The sequence below is a fragment of the Heptranchias perlo genome, chromosome 16, assembly GCF_035084215.1.
Source record: "Heptranchias perlo isolate sHepPer1 chromosome 16, sHepPer1.hap1, whole genome shotgun sequence".
Lineage (NCBI taxonomy): Eukaryota > Metazoa > Chordata > Chondrichthyes > Hexanchiformes > Hexanchidae > Heptranchias > Heptranchias perlo.
The window spans coordinates 7,392,354-7,415,123 of NC_090340.1; the positions used below are offsets into that span (position 1 = coordinate 7,392,354).

General features: G+C 45.9%; 1 protein-coding gene across 1 annotated transcript in view; it reads right to left on the reverse strand.

The window, feature by feature from the left end:
- Positions 1 to 22,770, reverse strand: part of hydin (HYDIN axonemal central pair apparatus protein) — a 1,099,250-nt gene that overhangs the window by 595,034 nt on the left and 481,446 nt on the right. Inside the window, exons 21-23 of the mRNA XM_067997614.1 lie at positions 15,298 to 15,559; positions 9,268 to 9,411; positions 206 to 349 (exon numbers count right to left, since the gene is read on the reverse strand). Of these exons, the coding sequence (XP_067853715.1) occupies positions 206 to 349; positions 9,268 to 9,411; positions 15,298 to 15,559 (550 nt within the window). The remainder of the gene's footprint in view (positions 1 to 205; positions 350 to 9,267; positions 9,412 to 15,297; positions 15,560 to 22,770) is intronic.

A 22,770-nucleotide genomic window follows, 5' to 3' on the forward strand; every position in this document is an offset into this window, starting at 1 on the left:
TTGGTGGCCAGGTAATGGGTGTAAACCAGTCATCCACTTTATAAAATCATCTGAACTACGGCCAATGGAGCTTGTAATCACACTAATGCCTCCAGTAATATAGATATAAACTATCTGAACATCTGAGTAAGGTTAGTGCCTTGCAGTCATCCACATACAGTGTCCTTAACCAATAAACTTGAAAAGAACAGCAATTTCCTTCTACCTTTGAAGTGATTGTTGCCTCATTCTCCTGTTTCTCTACAATTGTGAATGGTTCTTTCATGCTGAGGATCAAGGTCAGTGGCAATGGGGAGATGTTCTTCAACGCAAGAGGCTTATACTGAGGAACCAGCACCTCGTGTTGGGGCTGCGGGATCAAGAGACAGAGTCAGTGTTTTGGGATAAGAACTGCCATGACACACATGCAATTAAAATGCTGAGGTGTTCTCAAACATAATCACTTTTAGTATATATTTTGTATCCCCTACCGTTTGGGGTTTCTGTTTAAAAATTTAACCCTTTATTCAGGCCTGCTCAATATTTTGCTCCAACACAAAGTGATCGGTATCATTATAATCCAGTTTATATGGAACTCTCACTTTTTACCTCCAGAAAGGATATTCTGGATCTCTCTCTCTGATACAGTGTACATTTAAATCCCTTCAAAATGTTTATGTTATAAATTGGGAGGAAAAACGTCCCCTTTTAAGTCCCACTCCAATGGTGTTGATGATCACAGCCCACCACCCACAGACACAGCACAGGAGTAGAACGTCACATAGTCACTGCAGGATTGCAAAAAAATCTCTCCCCAGGCTGTCTCTGACCAGCAGTTTGAAAATATAAAATGCAGAATTAAGACAGGTGAACACCAGTTAACGAGCACATATCTCCCATTACACTATTTACATGCAATTGAGATGAATGTAGCTTTCTTCTGTCATAGTATGCACCAGTTCTTTTCCAATCTCCTTTTCTTGCTCCATCCTGGAACACGCGCCAACTCGGGCCTGGAGCCTATTTACGGCCAGGCATCCGTGTTGAGAGGGGGTGCTTACTCTTTCCTAACCCAGAAAATGCTTTGTAACCTTTGACCCAAACTGCTTCAGTTTCCTCTCCGCTCCTCATTGTTAGAATCCACTGACCATCTCCCTCGAGCATAACAATTTAAAAAATACGCACAATTCATGTTTAAAACCCAACGGTACTTGTTTCGTTGCTGGTGATGAGTGAAAGGGCTCTGTAATCAGTGATCACAAATAAAGCTCAGATTCAATTGTAGAACCTTTTCAATTCACAGAAGAGATACTACACAGGGGATACAAGTGAGGAACTGGTCAGTTGTTCCATAGCATTCTGGTCCATACTAACCCCTGCTAGGCACCTGCCCCCAACACACCCAAGTTGTGTGACAGCAGCCCAGTGAAGGGAAATTTTGGGAGATTACAGGCACAAAGCCAGATTTCATCACTCCTTGTTGTCACTTGTAGATAATCCAATAGAGTTTCCCTTTTAATGAAAAGGCATGCAAGGGGCTTTGCAGAAAAGAAACAGAATGCAAAAGAGGAACATCATATCCTGACAGTCATTTGCGTCTTTGAAGATCCATTGTTCTAACAAAAGGCTGCTGACATAAAGCGCTTCCGTCTCAGCCGAAGGAGAGATAAGAGGCAAACTGTCAATTAAAACAATTCACACAAAATGGCCAGTGTCTGCGCTATTTATCACTATTCGATAGGCCTGTAATTGGAATTGATATAGATACTGGATTTCTGTCATGAGGACAAAAGAATTATGCAATGTGAACTTTAAAAAAAATTAATTTGTAATTAAAAGACTTCAAAATTTATTAAGCAAAGGACAAGTTTTATTTCAAGGTCGTGATTACTCCAGAAGCAGCTTGCTAAAGAATACAATATGGACTGAATCCAAAATAGGTTGGGGGCATCACAAGGTCTCAGTGACCTAAAACAGGCAATGATCCAAAACAGGAGGACAGCCAGGGGCACAAAAGTGGAATCAGCCCAAATATACATGCTCATCCCAGCTGAGCAAAAAAAGTGCTGAGCCATTATGTGCTCAGCATTAAGAGTGTGTGGGAGGAAGAGGAGCTGGGTCGACAAAGAACGTCTGACAGAAGTGCCGGAGTAATGGCTGGTCGGAAGGGCTAGATCCTGTGCACTTAGCTAGCAAAGCATTATGGGCAGACTGAATGCAGAGGTTTTAAATGACGACTGTAAAGGTGACAGCCTTGGCTAAACAGTTTCTCACAGAACATGGCCGTCTTTTGAAAAATTAACTCCTTTAAAGCCATGCAGCAAATTTATTTTCACCCTAATTTTCAAGCCTGCAACAAAATTCTGAGTCACCCTCCCTGACCTCCATTCCACCCCTACCGGCTGAACTTTTAAAAATGTACTTTTAACTGGAGTGGTACCACTCTGGGGATCCAACGCACTGTACCATGGAGGGACAGGATATGGGTCGTACCCATAAATCCCCATATGGTGTACCCCATCTTTCTGTACACTTGTGCCTGAGGGAGAACCAGCAGCAGAATAACCATTGCAGGCAGGGAGCTCTGATTACCCAGTTCTTCCAGTGATCTCTGCAATGGGACACTATTATTTTCTTTGGATGTTTTCACAATCACAGAGCTGCTATTCCCCATCCCTGTTCAGTTTTTGCTGTGTACTACACATGTTTTATTTGTTTTGCTTTATCATCCGATAAAACCAGGTAACCTTTGTTCCCACTAACACTATTTTCTTCACAATGAGTAGACTGCAAGACATATTAACAATGAATTTATTTTATGGTGTTGTGCATTGCTCGTGGTGTACATGTTAAATGCATTTTACTGCAGTGTTAGGCCCTTACATTGCACCATGTTGGTTAATACTGGACTTGATACTGAGGACCTCGCCTCTTGTTATTCACCGCTCCGCTCCATTGTGCACTTCTTCTTCATCTTGCAATCATAAACGGATTGGTGAAGAGTCAGGCCATTTAGGAATGAAGTCAGGAAGCACTTTTTCACACTAAGAGTAGTGGAAATCTCAAACTCTCTCCCCTAAAAGGCTGTGGATGCTGGGAGTCAATTGAAATTATCAAGACCGAAATCAACAGATTTTTATTGGGTAAGGGTACCAAGAAATAGGGAGCAAAGGCAGGTAAATGAAGTTGAGGTGAAGATCAGCCATGATCTAATTAAATGGTGGAACGGGCTCAAGGAGCTGAATGGCCGACTCCTGTCCCTATGTAACTTGCAACAGAGCTGATCTAATGAAGCATGTGTCCACCTTGTCTCCCAAAACATGGAAGGGTCAATCAGCATGCCACTTGCTGCTGAAAGAAACAGAAGTAGGCACAAGTCTTCTGATGTAAGTGGGACACAAAATTGGAAGGTTTCCTCAGCAGATGCAGGGTGTGTTAAGCATGAATATGTGCAGCCTTGTGATGCATGATAAAGGCCACAGGGTTCACAAATCATAAAGATGCATCCAAAGATAGGGTGCAGTTTTCAGATGGAAGTGTTTGTCACAGGCATGCCATTTACACTTGATGCAGCTAAATACGAGGTATATTACTTTTGCAAGTTTGCATAGGCTAGAAGTTTTTATGTAACTGGGTCTTTCTGACCAATTGGTGAAGTGCTGGAATCTGCAACAGCACTGAACTACCGAAGCCTGTATTCACCCTGTCTCCCAAAACATAGGAACAGGAGTAGGCCATTCAGCCCCTCGTGCCTGCTCCGCCATTCGATAAGATCATGGCTGATCTGTGATCTAACTCCAAATACCTGCCTTTGGCCCATATCCCTTAATACCTTTGGTTGCCAAACAGCTATCTATCTCATATTTAAATTTAGCAATTGAGCTAGTATCAATTGCCGTTTGCGGAAGAGAGTTCCAAACTTCTACCACCCTTTGTGTGTAGAAATGTTTTCTAATCTCACTCTTGAAAGGTCTGGCTCTAATTTTTAGACTGTGCCCCCTACTCCTTGAATCCCCAACCAGTGGAAATAGCTTCTCTCTATCCATCCTATCTGTTCTCCTTAATATCTTATAAACTTCGATCAGGTCACCCCTTAACATTCTAAACTCTAGAGAATACAACCCCAATTTGTTTAATCTCTCCTCGTAACTTAATCCTTGAAGTCCGGGTATCATTCCAGTAAACCTGCGCTGCACTCCCTCCAAGGCCAATATGTCCTTCCGAAGGTGCGGTGCCCAGAACTGCTCACAGTACTCCAGGTGCGGTCTAACCAGGGTTTTGTATAGCTGCAGCATAACTTCTGCCCCCTTGTATTCTAGTCCTCTAGATATAAAGGCCAGCATTCCATTAGCCTTACTGATTATTTTCTGCTCCTGTTCATGACACTTCAATGATCTATGTACCTGAACCCTTAAGTCCCTTTGGACATCCACTGTTTTTAACTTTTTACCATTTAGAAAGTACCCTGTTCTATCCTTTTTTGATCCAAAGTGGATGACCTCACATTTGTCTATATTGAATTCCATCTGCTACAGTTTTGCCCATTCACCTAATCTATCAATATCCCTTTGTAATTTTATGTTTTCATCTACACTGCTTACAATGCCACCAATCTTTGTGTCATTGGCAAACTTAGATATGAGACTTTCTATGCCTTCATCTAAGTCGTTAATAAATATTGTGAATAATTGACGCCCCAAGACAGATCCCTGCGGGACTCCACTAGTCACATCCTGCCAATGTGAGTACCTACCCATTATCCCTACTCTCTGTCGCCTTTCGCTCAGCCAATTTCCTAACCAAGTCCGTACTTTTCCCTCGATTCCATGGGCTTCTAACTTAGCTAACAGTCTCTTATGTGGGACTTTATCAAATGCCTTCTGGAAGTCCATATAAATAACATCCATTGACATTCCCCTGTCCACTACTTTAGTCACCTCTTCAAAAAATTCAATCAGGTTTGTCAGGCATGACTTACCTTTCACAAATCCACGCTGGCTCTCTCTGATTAACTGAAAATTCTCGAGGTGTTCAGTCACCCTATCCTCAATTATAGACTCCAGCAATTCCCCCACAACAGATGTCAGGCTAACTGGTCTATAATTCCCTGGTTTCCCTCTCTCTCCTTTCTTAAAAAGCGAGTGACATGTGCAATTTTCCAATCTCTAGGGACAGTTCCTGAATCTAGAGAACTTCGAAAGATTATAGTTAGGGCATCTGCAATGTGCTCACCTACTTCCTTTAAAACCCTGGGGTGGAAACCATCTGGTCCTGGGGATTTGTCGCTCTTTAGTGCTATTATTTTCTTCATTACTGTTGTTTTACTTATGTTAATTTTATCGAGTCCCTGTCCCCGATTCAATATTAGTTTTCTTGGGATTTCCGGCATGCTATACTCTTTTTCCACTGTAAATACTGACGCAAAGTAATTATTCAACATGTCCGTCATTTCCCCATTGTCAATGACAATATCCCCAGTTTCAGTTTTTAAGGGGCCAACACTGCTCCTGACCACCTTCTTTTTCCTAATATAACTATAAAAGTTCTTTGTATTGGTTTTGATATCCCTTGCAAGTTTCTTTTAATACTCTCTTTTTGTAGCTCTTACTATCTGTTTTGTGACCCTTTGTTGATCTTTGTATCTTTCCCATTCGCCAGGATCTGTGCCATTTTTTTGCCTTTTTGTATTCCCTTTCCTTATGTTTTATACTGTCCCTTACCTCTTTAGTTGTCCATGGCTGTTTTTTTTGGCAAGTAGAGTTCTTGCCCCTCAGGGGTATAAACCAATTCTGTATCTCGTTAAATGTTTCTTTAAACATTTCCCACTGATCATCAGTTGTTTTACCCATTAACAGATTTGCCCAGTTTACTGTGGACAGTCTCTGTCTCATCCCATTGAAGTCGGCCTTGCCCAAGTCTAGAATCTTAGCAGCTGATTCACTTTTTTCCCTTTCAAACACTACATTGAACTCTATCATGTTATGATCACTGTTGGATAGATGTTCACGCACAGTTAAGCTGTTAACTAAATCTGGTTCATTACTCATTACTAAATCTAGTATGGCTTGCCCCCTTGTTGCCTCTGGGACATACTGCTGTATAAAACTATCCTGGACACACTCAAGAAATTCACTACCTTTCTGACAGTTGCTAGTTTGCTTTCCCCAATCTATATGAAGGTTAAAGTCCCCCATTAAGACCACTATGCCTTTGTTACACACTTGTCTAATCTCTGCATTTATACAATCTAGCACTTCAGAGCTGCTGCCAGGGCTCCAATATACAACTCCCACTATAGTCTTAGATCCTTTCCTATTTCTCAATTCAACCCATAAAGTCTCTGTTGGCTGCTTACTCTTGTTATATCCTCCTTGTAGGAATCAATGAGAAATTTTCTAGCCTGAGGAAACTTGCAAAGGTAACTGCATTTAGCTGCCTCAAGTATTATGGACCTGTTCTATCAACTCCTCCCACACACTTCTTGCTACAGCCATTTCATGATAGTGCCACACTGGTGACAACTCTTATTTGCTGTAAGACTGCCAGGTCTCTCTCCATAAAGGCAGTTCTCCTCTCCTCTCCTCTCCTCTCCTCTCCTCTCTCTGCTCTGACCGCATGTACTGCATTCAGCCATCTCGGTTTCGATTTGAAAAACTTGTGGTAACAAAGCAGGTACAAGTGGTCAGCTCATCTTTACATCTACTGCTGCTGCACCTGACGTCCCACCTCATATTCCTAATCTTGATGTGGAGATGCCGGTGATGGACTGGGGTTGACAAATGTAAAGAATCTTACAACACCAGGTTATAGTCCAACAATTTTATTTGAAAATCACAAGCTTTCGGAGGCTTTCTCCTTCGTCAGGTGAATGTGGGAATCCTTGAACGTTTCGCATTTATATTCAGAGAACAATACCTGGTGATTACAGATAATCTTTCCGTTGTCAAGGCAATCAAAGTGTTCAGACAGAGAGGTGTTACCTACAGGACCACCGAATATACAAACAGCCAGAACACAAGACAGAGGGAGAGAGGGAGAAACATCCGAAAGGAAGAGAAAGACAGAGAATGACACGTTGTATTAAAAACAGATAACTTTTATTCGCTGGTGGGGTTACGTGTAGCATGACATGAACCCAAGATCCCGGTTGAGGCCGTCCTCATGGGTGCGGAACTTGGCTATCAATTTCTGCTCAACGATTTCGCAGTGTCTGCACGGTCTCGCCAATGTACCATGCTCATGAAGACACTGCGACAACGGATGAACGGACACCGCGCAACAATCGCCAGACAGGAGGGTTCCCTCCCAGTCGGGGAACACTTCAGCAGTCAAGGACATTCAGCCACCGATCTTCGGGTAAGCGTTCTCCAAGGCGGCCTTCGAGACACACGACAACGCAAAATCGTCGAGCAGAAATTGATAGCCAAGTTCCGCACCCATGAGGACGGCCTCAACCGGGATCTTGGGTTCATGTCACGCTACACGTAACCCCACCAGCGAATAAAAGTTATCTGTTTTTAATACAACGTGTCATTCTCTGTCTTTCTCTTCCTTTCGGATGTTTCTCCCTCTCTCCCTGTCTTGTGTTCTGGCCGTTTGTATATTCGGTGGTCCTGGAGGTAACACCTCTCTGTCTGAACACTTTGATTGCCTTGACAACGGGCAGTTGGAAAGATTATCTGTAATCACCAGGTATTGTTCTCTGAATATCAATGCGAAACGTTCAAGGATTCCCACATTCACCTGACGAAGGAGAAAGCCTCCGAAAGCTTGTGATTTTCAAATAAAATTGTTGGACTATAACCTGGTGTTGTAAGATTCTTTACATTTATTCCTAATCTGTGCAGGAGCCCTTCTCTACTATTATAATGAGTCAATCTCACAATATCCCAAGGGATCCACTCTTTGTCATTTCCCTGCGAGTAGCACACATTTTCCAGTGGTCCTGCCACCACTCCGATAGGAACACGAAATTTCCCTCAACTATCCTATTGATTCAAAGATCTTATCTTGTGACCAATGGTTGCTAGCTGGTTTGTACGTTGGTTTCAGTGCTTTAACAACAACACGTATGTAAATACTTGGATTTGGTCGGAAAGAAAAAGAGTATATTCAGATTTACACTGTAACTCAAGTCAACAGGATTTACAACAAAACTACTGGAGGTGAAGTTACTCCTTTATCAAAAGAAAACCTGTGCAAATGTGTTGTCTCCCCTGACTCAGAAATAGACTCATCGGAATGCTTCGCCGATGTACATGTGGGACCAGGGGCTCGATTTTACAATGGTGGCGGGTTGGCAGCTGGGGGTGGGAGGGCGGTGAAGGTGCACTTGGCAAACCCAAGCATGAATAAAACTTACCGTTTCCGACGTGATCGCATGTTGTTTGATAGTGGTTAACATCCTCTCCGGGTTTCACGCCCAGCAGCTCATCTGATTGACAGGCTGGCTGCCGTCAGGAGCTGCAACACGACGGTGGGGGGGGAGCGGGGGGGTCGAGAAAGAGAGAGAGCGTGACGTCATCCGGTGCTGGAACGGAAGACCAGGGGGGAGAGGGGAAGATCGGCGGTGGGGGGGGGGGGTAGAGGGGAAGATCGGGGGGTGAAGAGGGGGACATCGGAGCGGGAGATATCGCACATTGGAGCAGGTTTCAAAGGTAGGTTCATTCAGTGTTTTGACTTCCTTCCATGGTTTTTTATTTAATTTATTTAGTTTCTTTTTGCCTGATTTGGCCCTTCACGCCTGGTGAAACCAGGCATGTATCAGAAGCGGTGGGCAAGCCGCCCAGGTAAGTTAAAAATCGTTCAAATCCCTTCATCTGTCACAGGTAAAGTGCCTTAAGTACCTCAATGAGGGACATTTGGATCTTTAACTGTCATCCCGCCGGCTTTAATTGCTGGCGGGACTTCCGTTTTCGGGTCGCCTGCCCACACAGGTGGGACCCTGGAAAACTCCGAAGTCGGCGGGTTGGAGCCGGCTTCTGAACCCAAACGGGATTTCCGCGATTTTCGGAGCCCCCCCACCCCCAACGCACCCGCATTTGCCTCCTAAAATCACCCCCCAGATGCCTAGGGTATTGCTTTAATGCTCTCTTGGAGCAATTGCACAGATCCTTTATAATAGGTTATATGTGGGAGCTCAGGGCTGTCACTGCAAAAAACACAAGTTTATGGAAAAAGCACAAAACAACAGAACATCGTTGCAGAGAAACACAAAATGATTTCTTTCATATCCCACAATTTGTGGTCAGTAAAGCATGAGGAGTAAATACGTTTGGTTTCAATTACCTTCTCTACTCGGAAGTTCAACTGCTTTGTTGAAAGTTCTAGAATGGGGGCAATGAATTCACAGTTGACATTCACTGTTATTATTCTCTCCTTGCCAGACTGCCCACCGATGATAGCGTGGCATATCAGCTGTCCATGAACAACCTGCAGAGTATCGAATGGTGACAATGAGAGGCTGTTAGTGGAATCATCAATGATGAAAGGAGATTCTGTGCATAAACAACTTGGAATTGAGTAAATGGGACTCGTTGAGTTTTGGATTCAAAGACGTGGAAATTTGAGCGCTTTGGAAAACACAGGCCTGTTCCTTTGCACTGGAGTGCCAGGGATCATATCTACCCTCAGTTGCGGACCACTAAGGAACACAAATGTACCCGAGCACCCAACTAAACTGGCACCTATTCACCGTCAGATCATCAAGAAACAAGGGATCAAAAAAGATTGAAAGAAGGGAAAGCACCTCTAAATGTCAGTGAACGTACACTGGGAGTTCGACTCTGTGAGGTGTGTAAATATGTGCACAATTCCAGATTGTCATCTGTTGAATGTCTTGTGACCATTTTACTTACCTGATTTCCCTTGATTCTCCCATATCTACAATTTGATCCCTATTCCGAAGCACTCTGTTAACACGAGAGCCTGGAAGGACAATGAGAGGCTCGGGATGACTTTGCCTCCAATTCTCCCTCCTTTTCTGTGGTGGGCTGTCTGACTTGCACTCAGCAGCTCCCGAATGACCTGCATAATATCAGGAATTCATCACTCATTGCCACAAACCTTCATCCCACCACTCTATTAGCCAGCAGGCTGGAGCATCAACAAGCTGCAGCAACAATCTGGAATTAGGGGAAGGGTAGAAAATTGGATTATAAACTAGTTATAAGGGAGTAAAGAGAGAGTAGGAGTTAAGGGCAGTTTCTCAGACTGGTTGTAATTTGTCAGTAAATGAAGGTGGTACATTTAGGTTAAAAAAATAAAAGTAATAATTATATTTTGAATAGGTGAAGGTTAGTCGATCTGGGGTTTAGGTTCGTAAGACATTAAAAGCAGCACCTCAAATGGTTAAAGCCATAAAAAAAAAGCTAGTGGAATATTGGGTTTTATGGCAGGAGATATAGAATGAGAAAGTTGAGCTGTAATGGTGAATCCACATAAAACCTTAGAAAGACCACAGTTTTGGGCTCCATACTACAGAAAAGAAGGATGTTGAGGCAATAGAGAAGCGACAGTGCAGATTCACAAGGATGCTGCCTGGTATGAGGAAATACAAATACAAAGGGCCCGATATTACCATGGCGGCGGGTTCGCGGCGGGGGGTCGCCCGGTGAATCAGTCTGCTCCGCGCGCAATCGCAGGCTGATTGGATCCACTTACCTGTTCTTCCGGGTTCCCCGCTGCTGATCTGCGTGTCGGGCGGGCTGCACATGCGCAGTAAGGTCTGTCAGCAGGAGGAGCTCTATTTAAAGGGGCAGTCCTCCACTGACTGAGACTGCAAGAAATAGAAAAAATTACAGCATGGAGCAGCCCAGGGGGAAGGCTGCTCCCAGGTTTAATGATGCCTCACTCCAGCTCTTATTGGATGGGGTGAGGAGGAGGGGGAGGACAGAGATCATCCCCCCGGCGGGCGGGAGGAAGTGGCCTACCTCTGCTACCAAGAAGGCCTGGCTCGAGGTGGCAGAGGAGGTCACCTGCACCACCAACATATCACGCACCTGCATACAGTGCAGGAGGCGCTGCAATCACCTAAGTAGGTCAGCCAAAGTGAGTACACTTACTCTTTCCCCTAAACTCCGTCAGCCACATCACCGCCCCCACCCCACATCTCCTTCTGCACAGCCAACACTACTCTGTCACATCATTCCTCACACCCACTCAAACCTCATCCTCATCTTACCTGCACTTACTCACCTCGCCAGTACTCACCCCACCACTACCACTCAACCTAATCCTCATACAATCTCATTGCTCTATCCCATACTCACCCTCTCATGCATCTCTTTCACAGTCAGCCTCACTCAACCTGCCACTACCTGTGCTGCAGCCACAGGGCATGCATCACATATGTGCAGTAGGAAGCGTAAGGCAAACGTGTCGTGAGCATGAAGGGGATGCACAAGGGTGTTTGAGGGTTTGTCATGGTTTTTACTTATATTTAATTTCTGATCAACTCACATTACATATTATATTGGCACCACGTCTTTGCGAATCTTGTCTGGTTTGTGCAATAATGCCCTTTCCTGAGGATCACAATGAAGACCCACACCTGATGCCACCCATTGTGTCACTGCAGAGTGGGTGTAGGTGTATTTGCAGGGCTCTTTTGTGCAGACGACTGAGAGACGTCGGCGATGTCCCCGGTGGCACCCTGGAAGGATGCGGAGGAGAAGTTGTTGAGGGCAGTGGTGACTTTGACAGTGACAGGTAAGAAGATGGTGCTCGGGCCAGCCGGGAGCAGCTCGGCATGAAGGAGGCTGCAGATATCCACAACTACATGTCGAGTGACTCTGAGCCTCCGTGTGCACTGCTGCTCAGAGAGGTCCAGGAAGCTGAGCCTCAGTCTGTGGACCCTGTGGCGAGGGTAGTGCCCTCTGCAACGCATCTCTCTCTGCAGTTGCCCTCCCTCCTGCTGTGCAGGTGGATGTGTCACAGCACTGTGTTGTGGAGCTCCACGTGTCAGAGGTGGACGGCGTGGCCGGCGAGGCTGGTGATGCTGTTCGCCCTCCGATGAGGTCATGACTGCAGCTACGGCGGTCCCCATCTGGAAGATGTACATCTGAGGGGGTCCGCAAGGTAGGTACATGTGTCTGGACACCGGGGTAAGTGTGCAAGTTGGTGAATTTTATTGTTAGGAGGAGGGTGGTGGAGGCCAAACTTTGTCCAAAGTGACAGAGTGGCCTCCTGCAATGAGTGAGGGTCTCCCCCCCCACCACCTGTCAAATGGACCATTGCAGCTGCCACAGGCTGATGGCTGCAACATGTCCATTTCAACTGGGAGTGTTTCCCCCAGTACGGGAAACAGTCTCAGTTGTTTGCAAAATCCCACCCCTCCTACAATATCATGTTAATCAGGTCTCTAAACGACCTGAAATACCTAAATAAATACCTTAAGTGGCACCCCGCCGGCTTTAATTGCCGGCGGGAGTCCCACATGTGGGGGATGCGTGCGCATGTGAGCGCGTCAGTGGGGAACCCGGAAATGGATGGGTTGGAGCCGGGCTCCCGACTCACCCTGGGAATCCCCGATTTTCGTAGCCCCCCCGCCACCAACGCACCCGTTCGCGGGTGCGAAAATCGAGCCCAAAGAAAGACTTGAAAAATTGAAGCTGTTTCCATTAGATCAGAGGAGATTGTGGGGTGACTTGAAAGAGGTGTTTAAAATTATGATGGGATGGGATAGACCATTTCCAGTGAATTAGGTGTCTAGAATAAGGTGGCATATAAATAAGATTAAATGTAAGAGATTTTAGGACAGAGAGCAGGAGAAACTTTATTACTCAGAGGTTTCTGAGGCTGTGGAATGCACGACCAGAGTTTGTGATTGAAACAGAGGCCATGTCATAAGAACATAAGAAACAGGAGCAGGAGTAGGCCTCGAGCCTGCTCCGCCATTCAATAAGATCATGGCCGATCTTCGACCTCAACTCCACTTTCCCGCCCTATCCTCATGTCCCTTGATTCCCTTAGTGTCAGTATTTAAGAACAGATTAGATAGGTGGTTGATGGAAAGTGGAATAAAGTTATATGGGAACAGGGTGGGATTAGGACCACTGCTTGGGTGGAGGACAAATACCAACACGTCTGGTTGGGCCGTATGGCCTATTTCCGTGTTGTCATTTCTATGTCGTTCCATGTAAATAAAACAATCACTTTATTTTTTTTCAGCTCAAGCTAAATCTTCTACAAACAACCCAATGATGCAATTGTGATGACAATAATGCAATGTGCAGTGCCCATAGTATTAACGCAGATTGTGCATAGGTGATCCATATAACATGGTGTACTTGGGTTTCACAATTGCAGCTGTTCACACCTTCTTAAATCTGCCATCTGTGGGAACTTTGCCTGAATAGGACCAGTAGGTATCTGGTGACCATCACTCTCTATCTACTGGTGATCATCACTCTATCTACTGGTGTTGGAGGAGGAAGAGCAGGATCACAAGAGGCATGCAATACCGGTTGGCCTCGGTACACAAGATGATTGAAACCTGATACAACTTTCATAAGCTTTCCCTACAAAGGGTCACTGCTATGGAACAGGTAGAAGAAGAGAACCTGCCTCAACTAGCAGCAGAGGAGGACCCTGGCCATCAGCCGCCTGCCGTGAGTCTGTGGATGTACAACGTGAAGGTACATTGTATTGGCTGCATGCTTGGTGCTTTTTCTTCATCACATCTCTTGGGTCAATGGGCAAATGTGTTGAGAGAGCATGGTTACAGAGCGCAGTGCTAGAATACAGGCATGGCTGTGCATTTGGAAAGTATGTGCAGAGTGTTGTACATACTCCCTCTCTGATATTCCACCAAGTATATAGTGAAGTGTTGTTAAGATGTGTTATAGTGTAAACTTACACAGGCAGCCTTTCAAGAACCAGCAAATTTCTTCTTCACCTGTTTCCATGATCTTCTGACAGGTGAGGTAACATTCACTTTTACTGCTACCTACAGCCAAGCTGCTATCTTGCTGCTCTTCTGAAGGGGATGTGCTTTTGCTCCAAAAAGAATCATCCTTCTCGCCAACACTGCCTGCAGTAGAATCAATTATACCCCTTTCAGGCAGTCAGCAGCCCTTTTAAGAGCTTCTGGCAGCAGAAAACACACCCCTTGGCTTCATGCGCTGTGCACTGGCAGCAATGCAATATTATTCAAAGGAGCTAATGTTGCATCCACGTATGTCACGCAGCACCAAAGACCAGCACTCCCACTGCCACTGCGCCAGGACTGAATTATTGGCCCCCGCGGGTTGGCAGGTTAAATCCTTTCAAAAGCCAATAACCTTACTTTAGCACTGATGAGGTCCGTCAGTCATAGTCATCTGCTGGTGGCATTCCCAGCAGACACACTGGAGGACATCACTTGTACTGTATCAACAACTTGCACTTATATAGCACTTACAACATGGAAAAACATCTCAAGGCACTTTACAAAGGAGAATGAAGTGCTGATGGAAAGCCTTTTGTGTGAAGGTTAGGAGAGTTAGTCAAAAGGCTGGTCGAAGAGGTGGTTTGTGAGAACACATTGCAAGGCAGATAGCGGGGTAGAAGGGAATGCGGAGGGAGTTCCAGGGAGTAGGGCTGAGATGGTTGAAGGCACTGTCACCAAAGATGGAGTGAAGGGAGGGAATATGCACATGAGACCAGAGTCAGAGAAACAGAAGCTGGAGGAGGGACTGTAAAGCTGGAGAAGATTGCAGAGGTATGGCGGGGTGAGGCCGCGGATGGATTTGTAGATAAGTATTTAAATTCTATCTAATTGGGAGCATGAAGCATCATTAGGTACTAACCACTACCAGCTAATCAACTAAACATGTCAGCCATCATTTTGCCCATTCATTCAAAAAAAATATTGGCACACAATAGCTTTGTTTGTATCCACAGGGCTGTTCTTATTAAAATAAAATACCAGTCAGGCTCAATAATATTTGCACACTTTAAAGTATTATTTTTTTTTGAAAAGTTCTTATTATCTGTCTTAATTTTCTGTATATAATATATATGCCATTTTTCATTGGAAATGGGCCGAGAATATAAATTTCAAATTAAGAAGAAGGAAAGTCTGCAGGAATGTTTTTTTACACAAAAGGTAATAGATTCATGGAACAAGTTACTATTCCATTGGAGTGGTGCATTAGAATTGTTTCCAAAGATACATGGTTTGAGGAATACAGTGAAAGCTGTTTAGGTGGAGCTGTGGTCAACAATGAAGGGGCAGACTTGGTGGCCAAATGGCCTTTCCCGATTCCCAAAAATCCTTACATAAACAACAATTTCAGATCAACTTTTACATATTGTTTGAAGGAGCACTTTTCTTACCCTAGGTATGTCCGATTCTCCTTCTAGCACGAGTACAGAGCTTCGGCCCGGTGCGAGGTCCATGCGCAGTGGTCTTACTCGGAAGATGGGATAGTAGTGCCCCATTAGAGGAGGAGAATTTCTATATTTCATATCACGAGATACAGGGTGTTTCTGCGGCGAGGGTTTAAAGATCAGTGGAAAGCCTTCTGTCACCCAGTACATCTGATGGTTTCGCCGTCCACGGTTTGTCAGCTTAACCGAATAGCGGCAAGCATTGGAGCTGTAACAAAATAGGACACAATAAAAGGGTAACAACACTTCAGGCTAACATCTCAGTTAGCAGTTGTACAATACCTGACTATAATGAGCCAGCAAGAGACTTGAGTTGTTAAGGCACCGGGGGAGGGCAGGCAGTGGAATTTGGCCAGGATGGGTGTGTAGGACTTTATGTCGAAGACACAAAATTCCACATTAGCCTCCCCACGTATCTCCTTTACAAACCTCAGCAAATCCAGAAACTCTGTGGCCTGTGTCCTCTTCCACATAAAGTTCTACACCTCTGTTCTTGCCAAACTTCATTGACCCCGCCTCCCCCTAACACCAAGCCCCAACAAATCACGTCACCTTACTTGAATGAATGGAGCTAAAAATGCAGGGCTGTTCCAACAGACTCCTGCATAACTTCATCAGGAGTCTATTGGAATAGCTGCAAACCCCGCTAGCTCAGGTACACATGGCTTCACCAATAGGGGCGGGTATAGGGAACACCTGTGGGTGCAGGCCAGAATTGGGACCTGGACTCCTGAAGATGAGGGGTACAAAATATTAAAGGCAGGGGTCAGCCTCTTCTCTTTACAGGACGAGGGGGAGGGACGGGGAGTCCTCCTCCATGTTGAGCACCACTTGGAGAAAGCATTGAGGGTAGCAAGGGCACAAAATGTACTCTGGGTGGGGGACTTCAATGTCCATCGCCAAGAGTGGCTCGGTAGCTAAAGGACATAGCGGCCAGACTGGGCCTGCGGCAGGTGGTAAGCGAACCAACACGAGGGAAAAACCTACTTGACCTCATCCTCACCAATCTACCAGTCGCAGATGCATCTGTCCATGACAGTATTGGTAGGAGTGACCACCGCACAGTCCTCGTGGAGATGAAGTCCCGTCTTCGAACTGAGGACACCATCCAACGTGTTGTGTGGCACTATCACCGTGCTAAATGGGATGGATTCAGAACAGATCTAGCAGCTCAAAACTGGCATCCATGAGGCGCTGTGGGCCATCAGCAGCAGCAGAATTGTATTCCAGCACAATCTGTAACTTCATGGCCAGGCATATTCCCCACTCTACCATTACCAACAAACCAGGGGATCAACCCTGGTTCAATGAGGAGTGTAGAAGAGCATGCCAGGAGCAGCACCAGGCATACCTAAAAATGAGGTGCCAACCTGGTGAAGCTACAACTCAGGACTACATGCTAAACAGCGGAAACAACATGCTATAGACAGGGCTAAGCGATTCCACAACCAACGGATCAGATCAAAGCTCTGCAGTCCTGCCACATCCGGTCGTGAATGTTGGTGGACAATTAAACAACTAACGGGAGGAGGAGACTCTGTAAACATCCCCATCCTCAACGATGGCGGAGTCCAGCGCGTGACTGCAAAAGACAAGGCTGAAGCATTTGAAATCATCTTCAGCCAGATGTGCCGAGTGGATGATCCATCTCGGCCTCCTCCTGAGATCCCCACCATCACAGAAGCCAGTCTTCAGCCAATTCAATTCACTCCACGTGATATCAAGAAACGGCTGAGTGCACTGGTTACAGTAAAGGCTATGGGCCCCGACAGCACCCCGGTTGTAGTGCTGAAGACTTGTGCTCCAGAAATAGCCGCGCCTCCAGCCAAACTGTTCCAGTACAGCTACAACACTGGCATCTACCCGACAATGTGGAAAATTGACCTGGTATGTCCTGTCCACAAAAAGCAGGACAAATCCAATCCGGTCAATTACCGCCCCATCAGTCTAATCTCAATCATCAGCAAAGTGATGGAAAGTGTCGTCGACAGTGCTATCAAGCGGCACTTACTCACCAATAACCTGCTCACCGATGCTCAGTTTGGGTTTCGCCAGGACCACTCGGCTCCAGACCTCATTACAGCCTTGGTCCAAACATGGACAAAAGAGCTGAATTCCAGAGGTGAGGTGAGAGTGACTGCCCTTGACATCAAGGCAGCATTTGACTGAGTGTGGCATCAAGGAGCCCGAGTAAAATTGAAGTCAATGGGAATCAGGGGGAAAACTCTCCAGTGGCTGGAGTCATACCTAGCACAAAGGAAGATGGTAGTGGTTGTTGGAGGCCAATCATCTCAGCCCCAGGACATTGCTGCAGGAGTTCCTCAGGGCAGTGTCCTAGGCCCAACCATCTTCAGCTGCTTCATCAATGACCTTCCCTCCATCATAAGGTCAGAAATGGGGATGTTCGCTGATGATTGCACAGTGTTCAGTTCCATTCGCAACCCCTCAGATAATGAAACAGTCCGAGCCCGCATGCAGCAAGACCTGGACAACATCCAGGCTTGGGCTGATAAGTGGCAAGTAACATTCGTGCCAGACAAGTGCCAGGCAATGACCATCTCCAACAAGAGAGAGTCTAACCACCTCCCCTTGACATTCAACGGCATTACCATCACCGAATCCCCCACCATCAACATCCTGGGGGTCACCATTGACCAGAAACTTAACTGGACCAGCCACATAAATACTGTGGCTACAAGATCAGGTCAGAGGCTGGGTATTCTGCAGTGAGTGAATCACCTCCTGAATCCACAAAGCCTTTCCACCATCTACAAGCCACAAGTCAGGAGTGTGATGGAATACTCTCCACTTGCCTGGATGAGTGCAGCTCCAGCAATACTCAAGAAGCTCGACACCATCCAGGACAAAGCAGCCCGCTTGATTGGCACCACATCCACCACCCTAAACATTCACTCCCTTCACCACCGGCGCACTGTGGCTGCAGTGTGTACCATCCACAGGATGCACTGCAGCAACTCGCCAAGGCTTCTTCGACAGCACCTCCCAAACCCGCGACCTCTACCACCTAAAAGGACAAGGGCAGCAGGCACATGGGAACAACACCACCTGCACGTTCCCCTCCAAGTCACACACCATCCCGACTTGGAAATATATCGCCGTTCCTTCATCGTCGCTGGGTCAAAATCCTGGAACTCCCTACCTAACAGCACTGTGGGAGAACCGTCACCACACGGACTGCAGCGGTTCAAGAAGGCGGCTCACCACCACCTTCTCAAGGGCAATTAGGGATGGGCAATAAATGCCGGCCTTGCCAGTGACGCCCACATCCCATGAATGAAAAAAAAGAGACCCAGCAAGCGTCGGCCCCAAATGCAACCCATGCAGCCAAAGGCACACTATTCATGGCTCATTTCCTCGACCCTCCGAAATGCGGCAGAGGCCACGGGCGAAGGTACTTACGCCGGAATGCACCCCCACAAAGATTTTCTAGCCACACCTCCTAGCCCACACCGCGCACTCCTCTAACCCTAGATTACTGCCCGATTTCTGCTCTCTCTCCCTCACCATCACAGGCTAACCTTTCATCTGGCCCCTGGAAGTCCCTCACTACCATACCCCTTACTTTCAAAGGCCTACTAAAAAAAACCTTCTCTGACTATGCTTTGAGTCTACCTCCCTTTTCCCTGCCAGGTGTCCACATCCCCTCTTTCTAAAGCTCTGTGAGTCCATTTTTGTGTGGAAAGTACCATATAAATTTAAGCTGTTGTTTGGTCAGAATTTCCAGGGAATGAGGTCATTAATTTAAGACTGTACACTGGGCAATGCAGTAAGCCCTCACTGTAGGGCTGTGTCTTTGGGACCCATATTAACAGAATGCTCTGCTGAGGAGCATTTTTTTGGTTTCTCTGTTGATAAGACAGCTAATACCAGACACATTGAGGGTGATTGTATGAGTCTGCACTGCTGGTGGTGAGCCTCGTTCGGCCGCACCGCATGACAAATAGCCAAATGCTCACTGCCCATGGTTTTCCGTCACTAATAGGCGGAGACTGTGAGCAGCGCCCATCCCGCAGGTAAGGACCCCTCCCCACCGCAACTATACTGGCACTGTTGACCTGTAAAGCTATCCATGATGCAGGAGTTCATGGCAAATCAGTGCATTTCTTGTGCGAGGGAACATACGAACATACAAAACTGTCAGGCAAGAAAAGACCTGTTGATCCATCAAGCCTGCCCCACACCATGATGATCGGAGGGATGAGGGTGGGGGGGTGGGGGAGAGAGATGGGAGAAGTCTGCTATATCCACAAGAACTCAATACAGATTGATACACACCAGTCAATGATCATCTTACCAGGAGTGCTCGTGTATCTTTTGCAATTGTTAAGGACAATTTATTTGACCAGAACAGCACCCTTAGCGCACTGCAGTTAGAGATACTACACTGCCGCATTCCCTTTAATGTTACAAGAAGACCTTCAGCACTCACTCGTATCCCTCATGCTGGATTGTTTAGATCTTTCACATAGTTAACATTAGCAGTCAAGATAACATAAGATGCCTTCAGTCTCTCGTGCTCTACTGCAAATGGGATTTGCAGATATTATAGTTCTTGTACAAAGCATTCAATTAACAAAGCATTACTTTTAATTATTGGTGAGTGCTGTAGCAGAGGTTTTCTCAGTGAAACGACTAATATTTTAAAGATAATGTAATATCCAATTATTTCACAAAGCCCTGTGTGGGAAGACTAATTGTATTTAAATTATCACAAGCCATATATTTTGACTGGAAAGTGGTGCCTGATTAGATGCAAATCCTTCTTTCCTCTGCAATTCCAGCCACTTTTTAAGCAGCTTGCTGCAGTTTGCTGCAGGGGCTCATTGAAGTACAGTGCATCTTTCACCAACCCCTGCAGACCTCCAAATAGATGAAACGGCACTTCCTTATGAATGACTGGATAGAGGGAACTCAGAACCAAGACACTTCACTTTCAACAGGTCACTGCAAACCATCAACTCACTGGTCTGAAAGCTTAAGCACAAAAACCACCCTTCAAATCACCAGAGTAAATCTCTCTGCTGTGCAAGAAGGTTTAAAAGTAGATATTGCAAAAAATATATGTTTATTGATTCGGACGACTAATAAATGTAATTCTGTCGAATGGCCTTTTCGTGTTCCAATGAGTTCTTCTGTCCCTACTAAGGAGATTTTGTGGGGTTGATTTGTCATAAAAGGGATGGGGTTTGTTGAACCTAAAAGCCTTCTCCTCTTCCGAAACATCATTATGTTTTAGCATTTACAGGGTACTCCCATCCAGAGAAATCCTGATTCTATTAAGCTTGTTATGTGCACAGAATTTATGTCATTCATCTCAGTGGGATTAAGTGCCATTTAATGTCGATAAATGCAGAGTGAGGAGACTGGAGATGGAGGATATAAGTTAAACGGTACAGGGGAGCTCTTCTTCCCTGGGCCTGGGAAATCGTCATTCCTAAGGTATAGGGTAGAGGAAAAGGGGCAGAAATCCGTTACGTTAGGACTCCACCTCACCTGCGCTGCTTTGGGATTCCCTTGACTGTAGTGGGTGCAGACCCGGTATTTGTATCTTAATGAGGCAGGAGAGGGTCTTCCAGTACATTACTATGTTCATATGCAAACTCCAAACTAAAATGCGTAACAGCTAATGATAAAACAAAGAATTTTTCCTGCATCTCTTAGGACATCACTTGCCATGCATAACAGCTCTCCCCACTTGTGTGTCAGTTTTGGGATCAGTAAGGCCAAGTCCCTCTGATCTGTCACCATTCCCATTTCCTGGCCACCATCAACTGGGAAGGTATGCTGGAAATATGAATGCGCAAACACAGCGTGAGGATAGGATCAGGCTAGGCTAGAGTGCCGACAGCAGTGAAAAAGCCTGCCAACATTCTCTCCAAAGGAACCACAGACCGCCATGCTTTAATAGACTCAAGAGGGGAACAGAAAGGAGAAAGCAGCAAGGAAAAAAAACCTAATTAACTTGGTGTAATGTTGTTGTTGAAACCTGAAAGCAAAGACTAAATACTACAACAACTTGCATTTATTTGGCACCTTTAACGCAGGAAAAAGTCCCAAGAAGCTTCACAGGAGCGAAAACAGACAAAAACTGACACTGAGCCACATAATGATATATTAAAAGGGGTGACTAAAAGCTTGATTAAAGTGGTAGGTTTTAAGGAGGGTCTTAAAGGGGGAGAGAGAGGTGAGGAGCCAGAGAGGTTTAGGGAGGGAATTCCAGAATTTAGGGCCTAGATAGTTAAAGATACAGCAGCCAATGGTGGGCAAAGGGCATGGGGGATGCGTAAGAAGCCAGAGTTGGAGCAACACAGAGCTCTCAGAGTGTTGTAGGGCTGCAGGAGGTTACAGAGATAGGAAGGGGCGAGGCCATGGAGAGATTTTAATACAAGGTTGAAAATTTTAAATTTGAGGCATCGTTGGACCGGGAGCCAAAGTAGGTCAGCGAACACCAGTGGGTGTGTGGGAGTTGGTGCGAGTTAGGATATGGGCAGCAGAGTCTTGGATGATCTCAAGTTTATGGTGGATGGCAGATGGGAGGCCATCCAGGAGATCAATGGAATAGTTGAGTGTGGAGGTAACAAAAGTATGGATGAGTGTTTCAGCAGCAGAAGAGCTGAGGCAGTGGTGGAGACAGGCGATGTCACGGAGATGGAAGTGGGTGGTCTTTGTGATGGGGAGCACAGCTCAAGGTCAAACAGGATGCTGAGGTTGTGAACAAAGTGATTCAGTTGGCAAGAGAGCTGGAATCGGTGGCGAGGGAACAGAGTTTGTGGCGGAGGCCAAAGAGAATGGCTTTGGTCTTCCCAATGTTTAATGGGAGGAAATTGTGGCTCATCCAGGACTAGATGTTGGACAAGTAGGCTAACACGATGGCATTGGAGGGGTTGCCAGAGGTGGTGGTGAGGCAGAGCTGGTTACATGTGGAACCTAACAAAGGTCTTCAGATGATGTCGCAGAGGGGCAGCATGTGGATGAGAAATAGGAGAGAACCAAGGATAGATCCTTGGGGGACTCAAGAGGCAACAGTGCGAGATCGGGAAGAGAACCCATGACTACGACTGGATAGGTAAAAGTGCAAGCAGGTCCCACTCAGCTGGACAATGAAGGAGAGACATTGGAGCAGGATGACGTCATCAACTGTGTCAAACACTACACAGAGGTTGAGAAGAATGAGGAGGGACAGTGCACCACGGTCACAGTCACAGAGGGTGCCATTTGTGAGTTTAATTCGGCCGTTTCAGTTCAATGGCGGAGTGGAAACCTGATGGAGAGGTTCAATCATGGAGTTAAGGGAAAGGTGGGCACGGATTTGGGAAGCAACAACACGTCAAAGGACTTTGGAGAGGAAAAGAAGGTTGGAGATGGAGTGGTAGTTTGCAAGGACAGAGGGGTTGTACA